The sequence below is a fragment of the Tauraco erythrolophus genome, chromosome 24 (genome assembly GCF_009769465.1).
Source record: "Tauraco erythrolophus isolate bTauEry1 chromosome 24, bTauEry1.pri, whole genome shotgun sequence".
Lineage (NCBI taxonomy): Eukaryota > Metazoa > Chordata > Aves > Musophagiformes > Musophagidae > Tauraco > Tauraco erythrolophus.
This window is the reverse complement of record NC_141488.1, coordinates 6,560,022-6,576,506: the sequence shown is the minus strand read 5'-3', so window position 1 is coordinate 6,576,506 and position 16,485 is coordinate 6,560,022. Positions and strand designations below refer to the sequence as shown.

General features: G+C 62.7%; 1 protein-coding gene across 1 annotated transcript; it reads right to left on the bottom strand.

The window, feature by feature from the left end:
• Nucleotides 1-1,078: 1,078 nt before the first annotated feature.
• Nucleotides 1,079-14,573, bottom strand: COL9A2 (collagen type IX alpha 2 chain). The gene is made up of 32 exons (XM_086626256.1): nucleotides 14,502-14,573; nucleotides 12,541-12,615; nucleotides 11,663-11,698; nucleotides 11,506-11,568; nucleotides 10,172-10,225; nucleotides 9,864-9,899; nucleotides 9,616-9,639; nucleotides 9,412-9,465; nucleotides 9,034-9,087; nucleotides 8,788-8,835; nucleotides 8,461-8,517; nucleotides 7,866-7,919; nucleotides 7,513-7,566; nucleotides 6,794-6,847; nucleotides 6,503-6,556; nucleotides 6,360-6,413; nucleotides 6,106-6,159; nucleotides 5,754-5,807; nucleotides 5,447-5,500; nucleotides 5,207-5,251; nucleotides 4,991-5,044; nucleotides 4,588-4,641; nucleotides 4,457-4,510; nucleotides 3,771-3,842; nucleotides 3,643-3,678; nucleotides 3,362-3,406; nucleotides 3,109-3,141; nucleotides 2,646-2,792; nucleotides 2,140-2,194; nucleotides 1,872-2,060; nucleotides 1,626-1,703; nucleotides 1,079-1,284 (listed from the first exon to the last, which is right to left on the bottom strand). Exons 1-32 carry the CDS (start codon nucleotides 14,571-14,573, stop codon nucleotides 1,079-1,081), a joined length of 2,073 nt encoding a protein of 690 aa, XP_086482382.1.
• Between the last annotated feature and the right edge of the window lie 1,912 nt (nucleotides 14,574-16,485).

The window sequence follows — 16,485 nt, the reverse complement described above, 5'->3', positions numbered from 1 at the left end:
AGCCCCATTGCTCCCGCCACACAGCTGTAATCCTTTCTGCTGTCGATGGCAATAATGAGGAAGACACTTGTGGATCTGGTTAGAGCCACGGGCTGCCTTTTAACTATGGAGAGATCAATACCCTTTGCAATGCTGCTAATAGTTTTCTGGCCCACCTGATTGAGAGGGGACTCAAGTGGACTCGGTCAGATTTGAAGGTGCCCGATGTGTTTCTGGCAGATTTGCTCAGTCACTGGCATGGGGTGGCTTGGGGGTAGCAAATTCCTCTGCTCGTTTGTAGTGATGCAAGAGGGGAAAAAAGGAGCTTTTGCTTAAGCAGCTTACTGGGAGGGTGAAATTGTCCCCAAGGATGGGGATGAGTAATTGAGATATTCACTAAAAAGCCTTGAAACAACAGAAAAACTAACTTCAGCCCTCAAATAACTCCCCCACCAGTATAGTCTTGGTTTGATTCAAAGAAATCAACACGTCATTTCCATTCATTAACAATCCATCTGGTTTTATTGTCCATTTAAAAAAAAAAAAAGTTGGTGGTTTTTCTGTTCATAGTTATAAAATAATCCTATTTTACAAAGATTTACAGCTCTGTGAGTGCCCAGTAGCGAACAAGGCTGGATCTGGTGAGTTTCTTAAATAATCAAACCACAATTTCTTTCTTTTTGGTTTAAAAAGAAAAAAAAGGACTAAAAGGAAAACGGCAGTGAGCCAATTCAGCACCAAGCAGGACGTAACAGAGTAAGAGGGTTTGTATAAAAGACAATTTATTTCTTTGGGAAGGGGCACAGGGAGCAGAGGATGGGCAGAAGGGGCAGGTAACGAACCCCAGTAACGAGGCCAGGGCTTGGGGTGACCTCTCTTTATTCTTCACCATCCCCTGGGCTGTGGGAAGGGGGGGATACCTACACCAAATTAAATTCCCGAGGCTGTTTCCCCTCTGGCAGCTGCCCTGAGCCCAGTGCCCTCCCGCAGCCGGGACGGGCAGGGGTCACTCCCTATGGATTTGCAGTTTTCTGGTCTCTTTGCTGCCAGCCCTGGCGTGGATTTGCCAGCTGGTACTGCCATAGGTGCCGGTGCCACTTCAGTAGACAGGTCCCTTGACAGCCCCCGGCTCCGTCAGGCGCGCGGCGGCGTACGCTGAGGCTCCCAGGCAGGCGGCCGGCTCACAGAACCCCGGCAAGCCGGCAGGACCCGGCAAGCCCGGCCGGCCAGCCTCTCCCGGGGTGCCAGGCAGGCCCCGCTCCCCGGCTTTGCCATCGAGCGCGTGGCCAGGGATGCCAGGGAGACCTGCAACGGGAGCGCGGCCGTCAGCGGGAGCGTGTGTGCTGCGTTTGAGGGTGCTGAGCCCAGCCTTTGCTGGAGCAGAGCCGGGGATGGGGTATGGGGAACGCTGCTGGTGAGGATGGGGATGCGTTGGCATAGTCGTGCGGCAAGTGAGCCACAGCGAGGGGCCAGGAAAGCGGCTGGCAGAGCCGAGGCAGCAAAGGGTGCTACAAGTTGGAGATTTGGGTTTGCAGGGATGGGCCAGAAGATCCCAAGCCTCTGCTGGGTGCATCATCACACCGGCACGGGGTCTGCGGGGACCTGCTGCTGCCTGCCTTGTCTGCGCCAGGGGGAGAAGAGCTTACCTGGGATCCCTGGGGGACCTGGCATGCCCGGGTGGCCGCGGCCAGCTTCTCCCCGCTCACCCTTCTCGCCTCGCTTCCCTGTGGGGAAAGAAATGGGGAAGGAAGGAGTTGCTGGAGCTGCAGCAGGAAACATGGACCCTACAGAGAGGGGAGGGGGCTGCCCCTGCTCAAGGACCTGGGTGGGGGACAGGTGTGGCAGGAGGATTTGTGCCCGGCACAGCGTGGGTATCGCCACCCACCACCTACCTTTAGGTCCTATGTTGCCAATCTGCCCGGCAGCACCCAGGATGCCGGGGACGCCTCGAGGTCCCATGGGTCCGTGTGGGCCCTGCTCACCGGGTGGCCCTGGGGGACCAGGGGGTCCTGGGGGTCCCATGGCACCGACCCCACCCAGGGCAGCTCTCTTGGCGCTGACTGCCACCTCTGCCAGCTGCTCTGTAGGGCAGAGAGAGGCCGGTGTGGGATTGGATGCGCAGCAGCCATGCAGCTGGCAGTGCCCCGCTCACCCCCTCACCTTGCAGCATCTTCAGGACCACATCAATGATGTGCTGGTCCCCAGCGTCCCGGCCCTGCCAGCAGCGAGAAGAGGGACATGCCGTAAAGGGACATCATTCCTTCCATCCCCATCTGTACCCAGAGCACCCATTCCATCCCCACATCCCACTCCAGAGCACCTCCCTGCACCTGATGCCACCTTCCCAACCCTTCTCCGTTGGGTCCTGGTACAAGGGCTCCAGGCTCAGCTCATGCCATACCCAGCCACGCTGCAACCTGTGCGCTGCGGTAACTTGCCACAGCCCCATTTTCCAAGTATAAAACCAGGCTTATATGGAAAAATCCTGTCCCCCATACAGGCTGCAAAGGCACCTGTCGGAGCTAAGCCTGCTACTGGTGCCATACATGGGGAGAAATAAAGAATTCCTCTTTTCTAGAAAGGTGGGATCCCAGCTCAGCTCTCCGTGGGGGAGCAGCAGCAGCTCCCAAGGTGAGGAGGGGATGTGGGGAGCTGGGGGTACTCACCGCTGCGCCGCGCTGGCCGGGCATCCCCGGCACACCACGCTCGCCGACGAGTCCTCGCGGGCCAGGGGGACCTGGGTAGCCTCGCACGCCGGGTGCACCCGCGTCACCCGAGGGGCCGGGGAAGCCGAGCTCGCCCTGGGTGCCTTGCTGCAGCGGGGATGGAGAGCAGTGTCAGGAGTGGGGAGCTCAGCCCTGTCCTGAGCACAGGGGCTGCGTCCTGAGACCTCGAGGACAGCCAGGATCTGAACCCCAAATGGGATCTGAACCTGGATCCAGGGCTGAACATGGTCACTGAAGCCCATGGCCAGAGAAAATACTTTCCCAGGCCACCAGTGTACAGCACACAGCAGCTCCGTGGACCACCACTGCCTTTGTCAGAGGATCGCCTCGGGCTGAGGGTCCCATGGAACCACCTAGCATGAAGGTGCAGGGAGTCCCTTGTCCCAACCCCCCAGGCACTCACCTGTCCCTTTGGCCCAGGCTCACCCGATTCACCCTGGGGACAGAGGACACGAGAAAGGCAATGGGGACACAGCACAGATTTAGAGATGCAGCCAGGAGGAGGCACACATACCCCCCTGGAGCACATTGTGTGCGATGCTGCGGTACCCAGGGCCGTGCTGGCCAAGAGACCCGAGCACAGCCACAGCACGTGGGCAGGGACACGTGTCCAGCCCCTGTCCCATCCCACCCCAGGAACCGTCTGTGGGACCCACCTTCTCTCCCTTCAGCCCCGCAAGGCCATGAACGCCCGGGTCTCCCTAGAGGAAAGGAGACAAGAAACATGAACGTTCACCACCAGCACCCACCTCCTCCACAGCCACTTTAACCCCCTTTCCAAGTGCTGTGCTTGACTGGGATGCCGGGGGCATTGGTGGAGAAAATGCCGGGTGCCAGTGGGTGTCAGCCCCCCGGCCACGGTGGGTGCCAGCCCTGTTAAACATGATTGTCATCAATTCCCCACTGGATCCCCCAGCCCGGGCAGTGATGTACTCACAGTGCTGCCTTTGGGGCCGGTTTTTCCTGGGGCGCCCTGCAGAAAGGAGAAGGGGGGGTCAGCCTGGCTCAGCACAGCTCCCCTGCGCCAGAGCCCGGAGCAGCCCATCCCCCAGCCGGCAGCATCACCTTGTCTCCTTTGACTCCCGGCAAGCCTTGGGGTCCTGGGATGCCCGGTGGACCCTGCTCGCCCTTGGGCCCCTGGAGATCAAGGTAACATGGGGGGAAAAAGAGAAAAATGAGTGAGACAAGACCACGGGAAGACCCTCCTACCCCATCAGAGCATCTTTCCCAAGGCAACAAAATGCCCAGGAAGCTCCTGGACCCCTCCAGCAGCTCAGGCTGCCCCGCGGCACCCCGACCTGCCCTGAACCAGCCTCCGTGGGGGGACAGGGCAGAAAACGATGGAGGAGCCTCCCCTCCAGCCGCACAGATGGGAGAGGTTCCACCAAGGATGGGGCCCCATCCTCCAGGAAGACAAAAAGGTCACTTTTGGGCCATTTTTTCCACTCCAGGAAAGCCTCTGAGAGGGGCCAGGCAGCTTCCCTGTTCTGGGAAGAAATTCCTCTCCTGGCTGGGGCTGCAAACTCAGCATGGCCCCAGGACCGCTAATCCCTGCCCCATCGGCTAATCCCTCACCCCGGGCAGCGGGACAGGGCGAGGGATGGACCCCACTGTGACCGAAGCCAGAGGTGTGTGCGGGCAGTGCCAGTCCTGCCCCACTGCCCCTGTCCCTCCCGAATGCCCGGGGCTGAGCATCCCCGCGCCATGCCGCGGCAGAACCCGGTTCCCACCCGGCTGCGGGTGCCACTCACCGCTTTGCCCTGCTCGCCCGGGGGGCCCACGAGGCCACGCTCGCCCCGGTCACCCTGTGGAGAGTGAGGAGAGAGCAGAGTCAGGGGCAGCTCCTGGCACCCCCACGAACCCCACGGTGCCCTGCACTCACCTTCAGCCCCGGGACACCCGGTGGCCCCTGCTCACCCCGAGGTCCAGGTTCACCCTAAGAGAGGGGGAAAAAAAAACCCAAACCAGCTGCCTCTCTCTCACATCACCCCCCATCGTCTGCCCTACGTCCCCGAGGGGTGCGTGGCCCTGTCCTTGTCCCCCACGGCCATGCCAAGGGCTGGCCACCACCACCAAGGAGGTGCTGGATGCAGGGCTGGAGAAGTGGCCCCCGGGGCTTCCACGTGAGGAAGATGCTGCGGGGGCACAGGGAGGAGGTGGGTTGGGGGGGATGAAGCACCCGACTCTGCTTTCTGTTTGACAGCAAAAGGGAACAAAAGAGCAAGAGAGAGCAACCAACTCCCAAGGCTGTGCCCGGGAGGAACATGGTGACATCTCGTACTTACCAGCTGCCCTGGGGCACCAGTGACACCAGCATGGCCCCGAGCACCCGCTTCACCCTGCGAGCAGGAGATGGAGGTGGTTTAGGGATGGCATAGGCACAACAAGGCTGCGGGCTCAGGGATGGCGCATGGAGGCTGCCACAGCACCATGTGGGTGAGCAGGGCCACAGGGTGGGTGCTCACAGGGGATTGCTCCGGCCCCGGCTGCCCCACACCCACCTTGTCTCCTGGGCCACCTTTGCTTCCCGGCTGGCCTGGCAAGCCCTGCGGAAACAAAGCCGGGATCAAACCCTGTGCACAGCACTGGAAGCAGTGACCCTGCCCAGTGCCCCATGCCCAGAGGCAGCATCCCTGCTGGGTGCTCGCCCTGCACCCTGGCACCACCTGGGGATGGGGGGACCACCCCACGGGTAACAGGGTACCTGCCCAGGTGGGGGGCTCCTACGCTCCCATACTCACAGCTTGTCCCCGGTGTCCTGGCACTCCCGGGCGGCCGGCCTGTCCCACGCCGCCCTGCGAGGGACAGCGAGGATGTTACCGTGTGACAGAGAAAGGGATAGAAATGAGGTGTCCATGGGTGGGACAAGAGACTCCTGGCCAAGGGGTGACATTGCCCTTGACCCCATGGGGACAGCCACGCTCCACTTGTCAAGAGATGCCACGTCAAGGGCCAGGACCTTATGCCACTTGCCATCCCTGTGACCTCCAGCAAGCACCGGTACGAGAAACACCGTGTGTGCGTTCCCCGCTGCCCGCAGCAGCTCACCTTCACGCCTGGGATACCCGGGGTGCCGTCTTTGCCATCGATGCCCGGGAGACCCTGCAAAATGGAGAAGAGTCGCTCGGTCTGACGCCTCCAAGAGGGACTGAAGGGCTCGTGGTGAGGGAGAAAAAAAGCCAGGAAGGGGAAAGGAAAGCTCCAGCCCTGCATGGAGTGGGGCTGCCAGAGCAGCCAGGCAGGCAGCACACAGGCAGTGGCTTCTGCACCCTCAGCCCAGCACTGAGCCGGGGTGCAAGGACGCAGGGTGCCCCTGAACAGGACAGAGAAGGACGGGGGGGGTCTCCTCGCGAGGGGCTCAGCCCCAGGTGTGGGCACGGCTGCTGCCAGCTGTACTTACGTTCTCCCCTTTGGGGCCGATGTCTCCTTGGGGGCCCCTGATGCCACGGCCGCCCTAGAGCAGGAGGGCACAAGTGTCATTTCAGCTGCACTCTTGGTGCGGGGGACGGGGATGGGAGAGGGAGGAGATGCCCATCAAGGGCACCCCGGGCAGAGCCCCTTTCCGTGCCAGGGAGTGGGGCCAAGATGGGGAAAAGGGACATTGGCATCGCACAGGGCCCAGCGCTGCCCTCCCCAACGGGGTGGGTTACCTACCAGATCTCCCTTCTCACCAGGGTCTCCAGGTGGTCCCTTGGGACCTTCTCTGCCCTGGAGGGGAGAAAGGCTGGGGCTGAGCTGCAAAGCGTGGGGTCCCCCACCTGCCCCACAGCCCCCGAGCATGAGGAGGGGGCACTCACCGGCCGCCCAGCCGCTCCGACGGTCCCGACCATCCCCTTGTAACCAGCAGGACCCTGCAAAGGGAGCACGGGGGGGTCAGTTCCTCCCATCCCCACCTCACCCCCAGCCAGGTCCGACCCCACCGGCAAGAGGCAGCATCCAGCTGCCCGAGACGGCCAAAGAGCCGTGTTGGTGGCGATCCCGGGAAGCAGCCTCCAGCCCGGGAAGCATCACCACGGCTCAGCCCTGGGGAGCTGGTCCCCCAACCCCGGAGCCAGGCACAGCCACCCCTGCATCCCGCCGGCGCTTACCGTCTCACCCTTGGGTCCCGCCATCCCAGGATAACCCCTCAGGCCCTGCGGTCCCTGCGGGGAAGGAAACAACAGCCAGTTTAGCTGGAAACAGCCCCAGGAGCAGCCCAGGGGGAAGCTGCAATTAAAGCAAAAGCCGGTGCTGGAAATCAGCTGGTTTTGCCAAACACGAGGTGTTTCGGTGCCACCACTCGTTCCTAATCCTGCAGCCCCCCACCAGGCGCCTTTCCAGCTGTCGGTTCAATAACAGCAACTGGCCCACACTGGTGCCACTTCCCCCTGCCAAAGCTCTTGGCTTCAAAGCGAATTTGCCCTTTCCCAGACTGAAACACTCAGCCCGTTAATTGCTTTTCATCTTCAAAGTGCTCAGCAAGCTCCAACAGCTTAATCCCCACATCCCCAGGGTGAGCCGGGCACTGCACCCGTGTTCAGGTGGGCTAAGGGGGGCTCAGCACACATGACAGGTTTGTGCCCGGTCGGTGGGTCGATCACGTTAACGTGCACTAACGACCGAGGTGCCCGAGCCAGCGCTGACCGCGGAGGTCTCCGTCGGGATGAGGCTTTGCCTCCCTGGCTGGGAGGAGGGGGATGGATGGGATGAAGGCTTCACTCTGGTCCCAGTGGTGGGTCCCTGGTGTTCTGGCACCAGCATAAACCATGCACCCGCGGCCCCTGGAGCACCCCGGGGGCAGAGCAGCAAAGAGCAGTAAATCCGTTACCGGAGGGCCTGGGACACCTTGTTCTCCGGAGACGCCAACATCACCCTTGGGGCCCTGGGGAGGGATGGAGAGGAACGAGATGAGTGTTGGGGTGGAGCGGGGATACAAACCGCCCTGGGGACCCAAGACCCCCTCAGCTGGGACCCAGCAGGGGATGGGGACAAGTTCTCCACCACGGAACTGTCATGGGAAGACCAACCTGTCCGCTCTCCATCTCCCAGCCCTGGATCTCCCTCCTCCCTCCCCCACCTCTCTCCTTCCTTCCCCCTTTCTCTCCCCCAAGCCCCCTGCCCCAGCTGCCCCAGGGGCACGCACGCCTGGCTCCTGCCAGGAGCTGCGGAGAGGTCACTCACCTGCCTGCCCTGCCTGCCAGGCTCCCCGAGGGCACCCGGACGGCCTCTGTGTCCCTAAGGGTGAAGAAAAGTGTGAGCACCTCTGGGCAGAGCAGTTGGGTCGAGGCAGCGTCCTCCCAGCTGCATCACCCTGAGCCACCCTGCCTGCGATGTCCCACCCTGGGGTGCCCACTGGTGACATAGTGGGGCTCAGCATCCCACTGGCGACATGGTGGGGTTCAGCATCCCACTGCTGACTTTGTGGGGCTGAGCTCCCACAGCCCTGAAGATGTGCCATGGGGATGCCCACCAGGTTTAACCCTTCAGGCTTTGCATGGCGGGTGGATGGGCAGCAGCACAGCTGGGTCTGGGGCTTTGGCACAGGGTCTGCCCCCCCCGGAAGGGGCTGGCAGGAGCCGGGGAGCCACAGGGGACCTCTCCCATAGCACCTTTCCCCCAGGGCTCTCTGTGCATGTGTGTCCTCACGCTCCCAGGGCAGCAGAGCAAGTCCCGAGCTCCCTGTGCCTCCAGCCCGGGGAAGGCTCCTCCGCTCCGGCACAGCACACTGGAGGTGATGGTTCCTGCTCATCCCCTGGCAGCCCCAGGGCTCCCTCACCTTCAGTCCCTGCAGTCCCTGGGGGCCCTTGGGACCCGGCGGGCAGCTCGTTGGGCACTGGTGGGGAAGAAGAAATGCAGGTTGAGTTGGGAAAGGACCCAGAGGCTGTGGAGAAGCCATGCTGGGAAGGTTGGGGCTCCCACAGCGCTGTGCGAGGACGCAGGGCACCCACCACTTGCAGCATGTTTTGGCAGGGGGACCCTGCACCTCCCTGCGCCCTCTGCCCCCCGTTACCAAACTGGCATTCAGGGCCAGGTCACCCATGCTCTCCCAGCAGCCGTTGCCCTGCAAAGGCTGCTGAAGGGACAAGGGAATGGCAGCTCTCACCAAGAAATCAGCGCTGCCTTCCACTCCTTGGATGTGTCCGGGGGGGCCCTGGAGGGAAGGAGACCATCAGCATCCGCAGTGCAATACCAGCACTGTTTTACGGGAGGGGTGAATGTTACACCCGAGAGCAAGGCATGGGGCAGGAGATGTGTGCTGGAGCCCGAGCCCCGGCCCCAAACCCAGGCTGAGGGGCCAGAGGACTTCTCCCCTCCTGCAGAAAATGCTGATGATTGGGGAGATACTCACGGGTTTCCCTGGAGGGCCTGGGGGACCCCGCGGGCCATCAGGTCCAGGGTCGCCCTAGGAAAGAATAACCCCAGGAAAGGAGATTTAGGGCTGGAGAGGCAGCAGGTACTGCTGGAGCTGGGGTGGAGAGGGGTGGCAAAGCACCAGATACTGCCACAGCAGGAACTCGGGCACCCCCTGGCCATGAGCTGGGAGGGGATGGATGGCACCAGGGACCTGGCTGTAGGCAGAGTCCATCACTTCTCCGTCCCCACCACAGGACCCCACTCTCCTATGCTGCAAGATCATCCCAGTTTACCCCAGGAGCCCCAAAGCGCAGAGGAGCAGATGCCAGTGTAAGGAGGGGAGGTTTTCCCGCGCCCCTTCCTGACCCCTCACCTTGGGTCCCAGCGCTCCAATCTCTCCGGGAAGCCCAACCTGGCCTGGAAGCCCCTTAAGGAGAAGAGAGACATTCACCGAGTGAAAGAGACCAAGCTCCGAGACCCCCCCCTGCTTTGGGGGTGCTGAGATTTGAGCTCTTCCAGCACAACCCTGAGCAGGGGCCCTGGCCGCCCACCCCAGCCCCACAAACATGGCACTTACGGGTGGTCCTGGCAGTGAAGGACCCTGCAACAAGAAGAAAGACACAGTTGGTCCAAATTCACCAACTCCCCCAAAACCACCAGCATCCCTGCCCTGAGCACGGCAACGCCTGTGCCACCACCACGGATGCTGCTGGGGGGGGCTGGGGCTGCATCCCCGCCCTGCTCCCACCCCACCCCACCCATGGGTGCTCTGGGAGTGGGTGCATCACCAGCACCCATGGGAGAGGCAGAGAGGCAGATACTCACCGGGAGCCCCGGTGGCCCTGGGAGTCCAGGCTGGCCCTGCCAGGACAGAAGAGGAGGGTCAGGAGCCAAAGCAGGAGGGTCTGGCCCCACCAAGCTCTGCTCCGCAACTGTGGGAACTGCTAAAATTCCTCCTCCCATGGCCCCAGCCTCAGTGCCCCCTCGTTGTCAAACACTCCATCACCCAACTCCTGCATCCGTGCATCCCCTCCGCAGTGACGGGGCTGGTCCCAGCCTGGCCGGGCCCCGCTGGCTCCAGGAGGGGAAGGTGGGAGCCCGGATCAGCTGCACCGGAGCAGCCCCTCACTCACTTTAAGTCCTGGCCCCCCGATGGGCCCTGGCTCCCCCTTCGCTCCCGTCAGGCCCTGCAAGAGGAGAGACGTGGGAGGTTATTGCCAGCGCTTCTGTTCTCCAGCCAGAGGTTTTTGCTGGGGGGGGTCTTTCCATCACGAGGGGCTGAGGGTTATCAGTGGGGAATTTGTGCTTGTCACTGCTGTGCAGAGACCCCGGCCCCGCTGGCACAGACAGCCTCACGATGCTCCACACCCCTGCGAGCTGCCCAGCTCCGAGACCCTGCGCTGGGGCTCGGCAGGGACCCTGGCACCACCGGGTACATCCAGCACGAATCTCACAGCCCCGGTAGAGGCACGCAGGGAGTTCAGCCCATCCATCATCCCAGTTATACTAACTCCAGGTCACCCCTTGGCTCCCCTGTCCCCCACTCCAGTGCAGGCGAGGGCTGTGCCTGTGCCAGGTTTGGATCCCAGCAGCTGACGGCGTGAGCTTCACCCACGGGCTGGTTCCTGCACGCTGCCAGGCACGGGGGACGGCGTGGGTGGAGACCCCCTCGCTCAGCCCAGCTCTGCTCCGCATCCGTATTCAAAGGAGCCAAACTCTTTTGCAGGCAGATTGGGCTGGATGACTAACACACGCTGTAATGACAGTTATTCTATCCATTTATTATTGAAGAACAACTAAAACCCCGGAGATTTATGGAGTGCTGCCCAAAGACACAAAAGAGGACCCTGTAGTTCAGGTTTCCTTCTGATGGGCGAGCGAATGGCTGACGCTCGCAGGTGCTCACCAGCGTGGTGCTGCGCTGGGGCGGGGGACAGGCACCCAACCCAAACCTCCCCGGGCACCCATCACGCACCCCTGCGCACCCCAGCCCAGGGGACGTGGGGCCAGGAGCTGGCGTTGAGGCAGGGCAAGGAGTCACCCATGCCACCTATGTGGGTGGCTCCAGGGGAGTCGAGTTTGCTCCAGATTTATTCTGGAGGAAAGGAGAGCTGAGCAGGGCTCAGGACAGCAGCTGCAGCAAAGCACAAGGAAAAGGCTGTTCGGGGTGGCAGTGCCATGGCTTTCCCAGCACAGCGCTCACCCTGCGCTGGTGGCAGCGGGATGTGCTTTGGGAGCCAGGGTGGTGGGAGGGGGTGGCACCAGCCCTCCCTGCCTGAGCTCTGCCTGCCCTTCCTGCCGGGATTCAAAAGGTGCTTTCAGCTCCTGCACGAAGGGATTTTGGCACCTTCTTATGTGGGACAGAAAAGGATCCCCGTGCCGGGGTGAGGGGAGTTTGCTGAGACCCTGCTGTGACCCGGGGGCTGCAGCTGGGGATACCACAGGGGGACAGGGGGTTGGTACTCACATCGATGCCCGGCTTCCCTGGGGGCCCATCTGGACCAGGGGCTCCAGGCTCACCCTTGGCACCCTTTAAAAGATAAGAGATGTGGGGGCAGGTTGAAAGGAGCTCCCCCAGAAAGGGCGAGACCATCGGTGGGCTGCGGGCAGGCGTGGGTACTCACCGGGGACCCGGGGGCTCCAGCAGAGCCTTTGTCACCCTGGGGAAAGGGAAGAAGGTTGTAAAAAGGGGTCTGCCACCCCCGGGAGCCAGACCTGGCAGCGCAGGGGGCTCAGGACCTGTGTCTCTCATCCACCTCCCCAAGCTGGAGCGAGATGCTGGATCTGGGGGGGATGCAGGTCAGGATGCAGCTGGCACTGAGAAGGGAGGGCTGTGCTGGGGCTGCGGGAGGGCTGTGGCTGTTCCGGGTATAAATAGCACTAAAATAACACCCTGGGGCATGTCTCGGAGAAAGGGTGCTTTCTGCTGGCCCACAGATCTCCCCTCTGTTCAGGCTCCCTCCCCACAGACCTGGGGAGGGTCCGGAGCCACGGCCGCCCACCACAGCCCTCGGCCACACTGCTGCTCTGCGGGCACCCAAGCTGGGTGTCCTGCACCCTGCCACCCCCACCCCGCTCCCCCTCCTCACCGGGCATCTCCGGGCTGATCCTTGCACCCGACCCCTCCGAGCATCCTCCGCTGCCCGGCCAGGGGTGCCCCAAGCACCCTGTCCCCAAACCTCCCTGCTCCCCAAAAAGCATTTCAGGCCTCGTTTCCTGAGGTGCTCAGCAGGCCACGGGCTGCTGTCCTGGGGAGGTGGATGGCTGTGCTCCCCCATGCCATCACCACTGCCCTGGGCCACTGGCAAAGCCAGGGATGCTCTACGGGGACCCATCCACCCCAGCCTGGGAGCAGAGCAGTGCGGGAACTGCACGGCACCAGCATCCCCTGCCCTCCGCCGAGCCTCTGCCCCAACACAATGTCCCTCTTTGTGCTGCAGGCTCCCTCCCTCCCTCCTTCCCTCCCTCCCTCCAGCCTGCACAGGTTCCCGGCTGTACTCACATCGATGCCATCCGCTCCCGGCACTCCTGGGGGACCGGGGGGTCCTCGCGGGCCGGGCTCTCCTGGTGGCCCTCGCTAAGGGGAAAAAGGGATGGGACTCATGTCAGGAAGGAGCAGACAGACCTCAGGAGATGCTGGGGGTCAGAAGGAGCCTAGGGTGCAGCACCCACCGACAGCATTTGCTGGGGACCCATCGCCGGAGAGCTCGGATGGAGCGAGCACCCCAGGGCATCAGAGCTCTGCCCCTCCCCACGAGCCCTCTGCTGCCTGGCTTGTGCCCCCCAGCAAGGGCACAGATGGAGAAAGCCAGGAATTCTGTCCCCACACTGGCACAACCAGCTCGCCATCCCCTGTCCAGTTTCTACCCCATCTCTGCCCCCTCCCACCCTCCTGCCCTGGGCTCCTGCCCCGACAGAGCAGGGTCTGGGGTCTCGATGGGGTGACGGCAGCACTTGTGAAGGCACCTCCCAGCTTGGGGTGCAAGCCCAGCACTGGGATTTCTAAGGGTACCGGCAGGATTTAGGTAGCCCTGAAGCCCCGGTGTGAAATGGGGACCCCGAGCCCCTCGGCGAGAGCCCTGCCACCCGCGCCGGGCTGGCTCGCTGCCCGCAGCACCGCACAAAGCCCCATTGAGCCGGTGGCAGCGGAGCTCCCCGAGCAGCCCGGCCCCAGCTCCGAGGTTTTCACAAGGAGCAACTTTGCAAAGAAATCTCTGTTCTCCTAACGGGGCGTCTAGGGGGAAGAGACTCCGGTGCCGGAGATGGAACCCCTGATGTTCCTGGAAATGAGAAGCAGCCGGGCGGCTGGCGCTGGCACGGCTGCGACTCCGCCGCCCTTCCAGGGGTATTTATTTTAGAGTGAAATGTGTAAGGAGGAGAGGTGTTACTGGTTTGTTCACAGGACTTGGAGAGCCCCGGCTTCGCCTTGGAAGCAAACCCCGCGGTCGGAGTGAGCACCGGTCCCTGGGAGCATCCGTGAATGGCAGCTTTGTCCTGCCCCAGTGATTTCCAAATGGTTCCTTGTTCCAAGAGCTCCCACGTCCCCCTTGCTCCGACCAGAGCCCGCTCCCCTGCCCAGGCACTGCCACCACAAGCCCATGAGCATCCCAGGGGGCTGTTTTAGAAAAGCAGCTGCCCCCTCAGCTCTCCATACCCAAACTGTCCATGCTGGTAGGCAGCTCAGGAGCCACATGGGAAGATTTTTTCCCAAATCAGTTATAAAAATCTGATTTGTGTGGTTTCAGAGCAGGGAGAGTTTTTCTCTTTATGGGTGGGATCCCAGGAGGAACGCTGCCTGCCCTGCGTGCAGCGCTCGCCCCGGGAGCAGAGGGACCCCTTCCCTTCACTTCTTTCCGATGCATTTTCTCCTGCTCCTGGGTGAGTCTGGAAAGCCCACCGGGACCCCCAGCACCTCTGCCACGGGTGTCCCTCCCCACTGCCCCTCGGAAAGCCCCCATGGAGCCCCAGGGCAGCCCTGGGAAGGGCAGACCCCCCCCCCAGCCCGGCTCCCCAGCCTGTCCCAGCAAAGCAGAGGCAAATAAGCATTTTCCCAGATGATGGGAGGCAGAAGGTCTGGCGGCTGCTGGGGAGGGAAACAACTGAGAGTGCCCCATTGCTGCCCCAAGGGGAAAACAAACTAAACTTGTTTAGCTAACAAGTCCCAAACTTCAAAGCACACAGCCCAGCCCCAGCCCTGGCCCCTGGGGCCAGAGGCAGCTTTCGGCACGGAGAGGTCCCCGTTGGGTCGGGGCTGTGGGTCCTGGCTGCTCCCACACCCCCACCATGGGATATTCCTGGGAAAACTGAGCGAAAGGTGCTGGGAAAATCAGCAGAAAGTCCCAGGGGTTCTCAGAACCGCGAGCGAGTGTCTGCCATGGGGGAGATGGGGACCATCCCCTCTCCATCCCCTCTCCGTCCCCCACCCCAGCCCGGTGCAGAGGGGCGATCGAGCAGCGGACTTACAAGCTGGGCCAGGCAGAGGCAGGCGGCTTGGAGCAAGAGGCAGAGCTGCAGAACCGGGGAGCCACTGGCCATGGCGAGGGCGGCCGGCACCGAGCGGCGATGGCCTCGTCTGCCGGCGCTCAGGTACGGCAGCGCCCCGACTGCACAGCCGGACACCGGAGGAGGAGGGAGCTCATTAATATGGAGCAGCGGGATGAAGGCAGGCGGGTGGCCCTGGCCCCCCGCCCCCCCTACTCAGGTGAGCCCGTGGCTATTTTGGGCTGTACAGCCGGACGGTGGCAGAGGGTTTGGCACGACAGTGGCGGGGTATTTGGCACGAGTGGCACAAAGAGGCTTTAATGCAGACAAAGGGCTGGGAGAGGAACTGGGGGGGCTGCAGTCAGAGCTGCATGGTGAGACCCCAGCTAGGACGGCTGCATGGGCACCCCCAGGAGTGGGGCTTTGCTGAGGTGTCCTCTGGCACATCCCTATTGCAATGCCCATGCCAGTGCCATGGGGCATCATGATGCCCAGGGCTGGGGCTGTGGTTGCCCTCACACCCCATGATGGGTCAGCACTGGGAGCCGGTTCCTGCCACCCTGGGGAGAGTCAGGGGGGATTTCTGACATGTCTGACCCTGTTTCTACCCCTGTGGCCCCAGCATGGCACTGGGAGGGGAAGGGGGGGGCTGTGCCAGGGGGTCACCCCACTGCTCCCCACGGCCCCAGCTGGGCACAAGGTCTGTGTCTGTGGGGGAATGGACGCCTCATTCATCACCACCCCGTGCCCACCTCCCCCCACCCAGCTCCTGCCTTCACTGGCAGCCAGCCCCCGAACTCGCCACCCGCCAGCTCCCAGGGAACGTGGGGATGATTCATCTTGGCAATTTCTTCCTCCTCCTCATGTAGGGCTCAAAGGCTCCACGATGAGACGCTGCAGACTGATTCATCGGTACTGAGGGGGCTCAGTGCCCCCCACCCAAGCAGGCAGGCTGCTGCCTGCACCCCGGTACAGGTCAGGGATGGCAGAGCCATGGTCTGCATCCTCTCCAGTGGGCACAGGGCCATCCTAGCACACAGACCAGCCGGAGCGACTGGTGATGCACCACTCTGGGCTGGTGTCTCCTCTCTGGTTCTTTCTCCCACATCCCAGCCTGGCACAGGAAAGGCCAACGGGATCCTGCCCTCCCTGCTCCTCCGACGGACAGCGAGAGCTGCTCCGAGCCTCGCTGCGGCAGGGAAGCGTTTCCACCAAAACCTGGTGTTCTGCGACAAAACCCTTTCTGGCTCTCAGCTGAGCACCCCTTGTTTTCGGAGCATCTAACTCTGGCTCCTCACCATTCCGGAGCCGCTGGCATATTCCCACGGCTGCCCCAGGCAGACGTGTCCCAGCGCCGCCACCGAACCCAGCGCCTTTCTGGGACGCGAGTGTCACTTTCAGAAGAATTATGTAATTGCAAGTGTCTCTCAGATTACTACATAGTGACATATTTTTTTTTTCTCCTTTTGATGCCATTGCTCATGGGATCGCAGCTTTTCCCGTCTCACCGTTTCCCACGTTCTCCCCGCCCCAGCACCCGCCATGGCAACACCAGGGCTGGGTTCACGATCTCCGCCTCGTTTAAGAGACTCAGTTTCTTTCTCTCCCGTTAATTTTACAGCGGGATCCCACTGGAAAAGCCGCCTTTGCCCAGCGGTGCCCCCGCACCCGCGGCCGAGCGCTGCCGGGCCCCCGGGGTCCCTCCGCCCCGCCCTCCCCGCCAAGCCCCGCCCCCGCCGCAGCGCCACGCCCCCCGCTCCTCCATCACGTGACGCTGCCCATTCATGCCTCCCCCGCCACCGACCCGCCTCCGCCCATTGGCTCCCGCGGGCGCTGCCGCGCCGCAGCCAATCAACGGCGAAGGGGAGCGGCGGGGGGAAGGCGTTAAAGCGCGCGCTCCGCTAGCTATTGGCTCCTCCCTCCCGTCGCCCCGCCCTCGCCGCCGACCGGAAGCAGGAAGCGGCGG